The following is a 6,581-nucleotide window of genomic DNA, read 5'->3' as shown; positions in this document are numbered from 1 at the left end:
GTGGTTTAGGTGTAGTCCTATGGTCATTTGTGACGTTCCCTGTGACGTGTGCTTGTAAGCAGTGGCGATTTTAGACTCTTTAGGGGTGCTCAAGCACACCTTAATTTAATCTCAGCACCCCTAAAAATAATAATAATAAATAAAAAATATAATTATTATCTTAAATATGTTTTAGTGCTCTAGCGTGTTAAAACAATGTTTATTTATTGTTGACACATTATGCTGGTAGTTCAAGATTTTGCAAAAAACATTTATCTAGTTAAATTAGTGATTTATTAGCAAGGGGGTTTCACACTTATGCAAGCATTGGGGGCTGAGCCCCCATAAAGGTCTGATCCTTGAATTGCCCCTGCTTGTAAGGGGTTTTATATTTTGATTCTAAGTTAATTGCAACACATCACTTATGTCCTTGACTTATGATGGCTCCTTTGACAGTTCAATAGGGAAACAAATTGTCGACAATCAAATCATTAATACACGGTGGCTAGAGTTTTTTTGGGGGACTGCCGTTTCGGAAATTGAGGTGAGTAAATTAGCTTGCAGGCCGATGGTAGTCCTATTTTATGATTGGGCAAGAAAGTTAAAATGTTCTTGTTAGTAATTGGACAGAGCAAATAGACTCTCCCACTTTCCTAGTGACGTCATGAAAGGACAAATTGATTTACCGCGAGGTCATTCAGTCTCTGTGAGCCGGCGGTTGCAGTAAAGCGGAGGCGCCATTTTAAGACATTAAGAGAGTGAGTGGACATTTTCATCAAATATCAGATATTCCAAAAATGTATGGATGTGTATTAGCATATTTAAACGCAGCAAAGACTATGCATCTCACGTAGCTGTGTTTTATTCACTTATTATTTCAATAAAAGAATTAGCAATGATTCCACCTTGACTACAGCCAGCTAGCGAGTTAGCATATCGTGTGTTTATTAGCTACCATATGACTGCAATGCTCAGTACAGTAGGCCAGAATATTCACCGAGGATACATTTTACGATTGTTATAAACTTGGCTATGTAATTGTGGTGCAGACTGTTTTCTTCTTTTTGCGTCTCTTTGACATTTTGACTTTGCAGAAAGCAAGTTGAAAGCACACCCCCCACGTGACGTTCTATCTGATTCAGTGCACTTCCAGTGGGGGGAACGACTGAGCCAGCTATTTCCTTCGACTAAAGCGGTGTGGCAGCATAGCACCACGCTAACTAGCTAACGCTAGCTCTTTTTTCATTCCTGCAGCCCGCTAGTCAGGACATCATGTACCCGACTGTCCTAACGCAGCTTGCCCGGGCTAACCCATTCAGTGCCCCGCTATTCTCCCTGCAAAAAGTAGAGGAACCTAAACAGAGCCTGCCCGCAAATGGACAGAACCGAAGGCTCGCCGCCGCAGCAGTGGCTGGTAAGGTTGGGATGGACGGGCCTCTACAACAAATTGTGACAGTAGTGTAATCAGGATTTGTGTATAAAGTATAGGTGGTGTAGGTATAATTGTGTTGTGGATGAAAAAGTGTTATTGCCGGACCCGTTTGTTAGCAGTTAAAAATAAAACGGTAACTTGAAAAAGCTATGCTAACTAGGCCTTGCCTTAAGCCAGACACGTATGGAGGACACAGAAGGACAAACTAACCCCTTTGACTACGTTGCAGTAGGTGAATGATTAAGATCGCGTTGGGTCTTGTATTTTGTTCGTATTTTACGAACGGTGATGACTACATTTAGACTCTGATAGCAAAGGCAAGGTTAAAGAATACATTGATGTTGTTGAGTAGGCTAATCCGCGTTCTCTGACCCCTAACTAGCAGCCTAGTGTACGTCTGTTGAAATTTACGGAATCCACTGCAGGCCAAGTGTAGTTTGACAGGTTTTATGCATCAGAAGATTTAAGATTGGAGGAAACTGAATCCTTATTGAAGTCTTCTGTACTGTGTGCAAGCACTTTAACATTTGACACCTAAAACTATTTTGAGTGAGTAATGGACTATTGAATACTTTCAACAGAAGGTTGTTTTTTATTAGACAACTTGAACCACTGTATTTTGGTAGAACTTGATACTTAGGTTGCCTGTTTTCAGGCTAAACATTGAATTGCTGGTAGGTAGTGTGATGGTGTACTGGTAGTCAGTTACCTGTTGCATAACAGTACGTGACTGGTAAAGTGCACTTCACTTCAACCCTTTTGACCTGTGATACAATATAAAGGCTTCACCTTCAGAGAGAAGTCAAGCATACTCTCTGATCCATTTAGTTTTATCACCATTCTATGAATTCTAAATAACAAATTAAGTACCACTGCCTGTTTTTCTTCAGAGGGAGACAGTTGTGAGTTCGGCTCCCAGAAGTATTTGATCCTGTGTGGCTTTGGTGGGATTCTAAGCTGTGGTACAACACACACAGCCGTTGTGCCCCTTGATCTGGTCAAATGCAGAATGCAGGTCTGTCGTCTTGCGAGTTGCCAATTAAACAACCCCCCTCTCACCCAAACCCACCTGTGTTTGAGACACGTTCATTTGCATGGGAAATTTGTCAACGGTCCCACTTTTGGTGGGACTCTTATTTTATATATTTTTTGGTCATTGTCCACTTGATCACTTGATTTGTTTTATCTAATGACCCCCAAAGCATGGTAAGTGTGATTCTGCCCGGTGTGTTTTATAATCCTGCCTGAAGCTTGTCATTATCATCCCGTTTCTCTCACTCCTGATCCACAGCTGAGGACTTGCATAGGTTAAGGTCAGAGAGGACAATGGGAAAATATTTCTGCAACGTTGACATTGCCAATTATAACTATATCCAAGTACCACTCTTTTCCATTGGTCAAAGGTGTGCTTTCATGTCTCTCTTTAAAATATAAGCAGTCAGTGTAATCTGGAATACATTAGAAATTATTTTGTAGTATCACTGGGGAAAATCAGTTAGTTCAATAGATGTCTGGGGTAGTTTTATAATGTCTTAGTGTTCCTAAACACTAATGTAACTTAAATCTTATGATTTCAAGTCCTACACTGAAGATGGAATGCTGATTTTGTTTGTGAATAATCATAAATCACGATTCACCCTTGATGTGTCCCAAATGAAGGCATGGTGGTGATTTTGTCCCTGTGTTGCATGTGACTGCATGTGTGCACGTTTGTCGTTTCCCCCTTTGATACAGACTCTGATGTGAGCTGTGAGTTTGGCTCAAGCCAGTACTATGCCCTGTGTGGGTTTGGGGGGATCCTGAGCTGCGGCTTAACACACACAGCTGTCGTACCCCTCGACCTTGTCAAGTGCCGGCTCCAGGTTTGTACGGTGGCCCGTAGAGTCCATTCCTTTCTGGCATCTATCCCATTCAGAAAATGTATCAAGGTGCCCTTAACCTTGGTCACCCGAGACTTGATTTTAAAAGGTTAAGAAAAATCCAATTGACTTCTCAATTATGAACCAGAACAATTTTAAGGTTTTACTGAATAGATTGGAAAGTTGTTGACTCTTATCCCTGGTGATAAACGTTTGAGTAAGTGGGTACTTGTAGTTCTGGGGAATTAACATGCATAGCTTATTTACATTTAGTCATTTGGCAGATGTATGATGGATGCAGACTTCCATCATACCAAGAAATGCCTTAACACATAGTTGCTTATGTAGAATTTAGCATACAAATGATGAAACCCTTAGCACAGTGTTTCCCAACCCTGGTCTTCAGGGAACACCTGTCCTGTATGTTTTAGATGTTTCCCTACTCCAACACACCTGATTCAAATGAATGGGTCGTTATCCAGCTCTGCAGAAGCCTGCTTATGACCATTCATTTGAATCAGGTCTGTTGGAGTAGGGAAACATCTTAAACATGCAGGACAGGTGTTCCCTAAGGACCAGGGTTGGGAATAACTGCCTTAGCATATATACATTTGGGTTGATTCACTAGTCTCCTCATAGACCCATAGTCAGATCTGCCCCACTGTTTAAACACTGTTGATTCTGTCCTCAAGGAGTCATCTCTGCCCCTCTAGGTCGACCCAGACAAGTACCGGAGCATTGGGAACGGCTTTGCCGTCACGCTGAAAGAGGATGGTGTCAGAGGCTTGGCCAAGGGCTGGGCCCCCACCTTTATCGGCTACTCCATGCAGGGACTCTGCAAGTTTGGCTTCTACGAGATGTTCAAGATCTTCTACAGTGACCTGCTGGGAGAGGTGAGAAATGGGGAAGGGGGAACTAATGTAGAGAGAAGACACATACGCCCCTCCCAAAAGACAGGGTTGATATGAACCTGTAGACGGATGTTGTGGAACACAAACCAAACATACCTTGCCTACAAGTCAAGGATTCCCAAAATCATCAAACCCTAGTTGAAATGTGTATGGCGACCTTCTTTTTGCCACCTTTTGACCTCTGCCGTCTGTCCCCTACCAGGAAAACACCTATCTGTGGAGGACGTCTCTGTACCTGGCGGCTTCCGCCAGCGCTGAGTTCTTCGCTGACATAGCCCTGGCTCCCATGGAGGCGTGCAAAGTGCGCATCCAGACCAAGCCCGGCTACGCCAACAACCTCAGACAGTGCGCTCCCAAGATGTTCGCAGAGGAGGGTCTATGGGCGTGAGTATATTCCCCTCTGTCGTTCACCCCACTGGCTGGTGCGGTTTTCTGAGGAAAGAAGGCCCAGTAGGTAGAGGGGTTCTCTAAAGCTATTTGTATAGTGTACTGACCGTACGGTCAGTTTGAACAAGCAGACACGCTCCTTAGATCCACCTCTAGGGGGCGCTCCAGGTCTGGGGCTGCAGTCTCAGCCTGGACTCCCTCAGCAGCTTCCTGGCTGTACAGTTAGAGGTGCTTGAGTCATTGGCGTGTGAGAGCAGTATACCTGCTCCTCAGCCCCCCCACTGCACTGGCAACCCACCAGTTTAACTGGCAGGATTCTCCCAGGGCAGATAGGCTGGGGAGCGGACACTCATACAAGTGACATTTGTCAAGATGACTTGACTTCATCATAACTCACCATCCTGATAGCGGTGGAATCTTTCGTCTCTTTCAAGGTTCTACAAGGGGGTGGTTCCCCTCTGGATGAGGCAGATCCCCTACACCATGATGAAGTTCTCCTGCTTTGAGCGCACCGTGGAGCTGCTGTACAAGCACGCCGTGCCCAAGCCCCGTAGCGAGTGCACCAAGGGAGAGCAGCTAATTGTCACATTCATAGCTGGTTATATTGGTGAGTACATCGGCCTACTGCATGGAGCGTAATCAAGGTGGTAGTGTTACAGGAAGACGATACTTTACAAAGCAAGACATGTACTCAGAGGGGAGGAGAGATTACTGTTGAGCGTTGTCCATTAGGATATAATAAAAGGGTACTTCTAGCATTGAGCATACTAGGTATGTCCCTCCACAGCCAAAATATTTATTAAATTGTACACACACAGCTGGAGTAATCCCTTTTTGATATCAAAAGGAAAGACTGAATCTGCTGAGGGCAGCTCCTTAGTGTGTGCTAATGTGTCCTTTGTCCCTTCTACAGCTGGTGTGTTCTGTGCCATTGTGTCCCACCCTGCTGACTCTGTGGTGTCTGTCCTGAACAAGGAGAGTGGCAGCACTGCATTTGGGGTGCTCAAGAAGCTCGGCCCCAAAGGTCAGTACTCCAACTGCATCTCATCCATTATCACTGTATTCATCACTGTGAAAAAGCAGACACGCTCCTTAGATCCACCTCTAGGGGGCGCTCCAGGTCTGGGGCTGCAGTCTCAGCCTTGACTCCCTCAGCAGCTTCCTGGCTGTACAGTTAGAGGTGCTTGAGTCATTGGCGTGTGAGAGCAGTATACCTGCTCCTCAGCCCCCCCACTGCACTGGCAACCCACCAGTTTAACTGGCAGGATTCTCCCAGGGCAGATAGGCTGGGGAGCGGACACATCTTTTGAAATGCCTCGTCGAATATCATGTCTGTTCTGTGTGATTTTAAAGACTGCCTTGGTTTGAAAGCACAACATTGTGTATAATGTCTAATTGAGCGCAGACCTAAGGCAGTCTAGTTCTCACCAACTCTTTCTAATTCAGTGGAGAGTGATATATGACCTTATCTTTTTACCACAGAGTAATATCACACGCCCTCCTAACTCTCTCCCCAATGATCTTGTCTCCAAGGAGTGTGGAAGGGTCTGGTGGCCCGTATCATCATGATCGGCACCCTGACAGCCCTGCAGTGGTTCATCTACGACTCCGTCAAGGTCTACTTCCGCCTGCCCCGCCCCCCTCCCCCCGAGATGCCAGAGTCCCTGAAGAAGAAGCTGGGCCTCACAGAGTAGAGACCTCCGCTCTCTCTGGAACACCCCTCCACCAGGCAGCAGTCTCTTGTGATCTCACGTCAGCTCCCCCACCCTGGCAGCACACTGCTCTGTTTTCTATATTTATGTTCCCACTGCTCCCGTAGGCCTGTCTGGGCCCAGAGCTGCAATTCATGTATATTTAAGAAGAAGAGGAGGAGGAGGAGGAAGCAAGGGAGTGTGATTGTCCCCAGAACCAAGAAAGGGACAGGATGAAATAATGTAGAAACATGGTCTGGTTTTATCAAATTCTGTCTTTAGTTATGTGGAAATTCAAAATATTAAAGATTTCTTCCCTGGA

The 6,581-nt window shown here is 45.2% G+C and overlaps 1 protein-coding gene and 2 non-coding genes across 4 annotated transcripts; all 3 read left to right on the top strand.

The window, feature by feature from the left end:
* The first annotated feature begins 640 nt into the window (after positions 1–640).
* Positions 641–6,581, top strand: slc25a3a (solute carrier family 25 member 3a). Of its 2 annotated transcripts, none has more exons than XM_084701623.1 (8): positions 641–737; positions 1,234–1,393; positions 3,146–3,273; positions 3,984–4,163; positions 4,384–4,565; positions 5,003–5,175; positions 5,482–5,592; positions 6,102–6,581. In XM_084701623.1, exons 2-8 carry the CDS (start codon positions 1,252–1,254, stop codon positions 6,260–6,262), a joined length of 1,077 nt encoding a protein of 358 aa, XP_084557749.1. In that variant the 5' UTR covers positions 641–737; positions 1,234–1,251; the 3' UTR covers positions 6,263–6,581. The 2 variants fall into 2 exon arrangements, with proteins under 2 accessions (XP_084557749.1, XP_084557750.1); XM_084701624.1 differs by lacking the exon at positions 3,146–3,273 and adding an exon at positions 2,302–2,426.
* On the top strand, positions 4,699–4,918 carry LOC146276428 (small nucleolar RNA SNORA53). Its single transcript, XR_014766175.1, has one exon. It is a non-coding gene; the product is annotated as a small nucleolar RNA SNORA53 (small nucleolar RNA).
* On the top strand, positions 5,651–5,870 carry LOC146276427 (small nucleolar RNA SNORA53). The gene has a single exon (XR_014766176.1). It is a non-coding gene; the product is annotated as a small nucleolar RNA SNORA53 (small nucleolar RNA).

Source organism: Hypomesus nipponensis, chromosome 7 (assembly GCF_054491055.1).
Source record: "Hypomesus nipponensis isolate SF chromosome 7, ASM5449105v1, whole genome shotgun sequence".
Taxonomy (NCBI): Eukaryota; Metazoa; Chordata; class Actinopteri; order Osmeriformes; family Osmeridae; genus Hypomesus; species Hypomesus nipponensis.
This window is presented reverse-complemented; position numbering and strand designations above follow the sequence as displayed.

What these genes read in the sequence shown, in the direction of transcription:
- slc25a3a (XM_084701623.1), top strand. Translation starts at nt 1,252, where the DNA reads ATGTACCCGACTGTCCTAACGCAGCTTGCCCGGGCTAACCCATTCAGT. An exon ending in TTGTCAAGTGCCGGCTCCAG is followed by an intron (nt 3,274 to 3,983) that starts GTTTGTACGGTG and finishes CTGCCCCTCTAG; the next exon opens with GTCGACCCAGACAAGTACCG. An exon ending in CAAGAAGCTCGGCCCCAAAG is followed by an intron (nt 5,593 to 6,101) that starts GTCAGTACTCCA and finishes CTTGTCTCCAAG; the next exon opens with GAGTGTGGAAGGGTCTGGTG.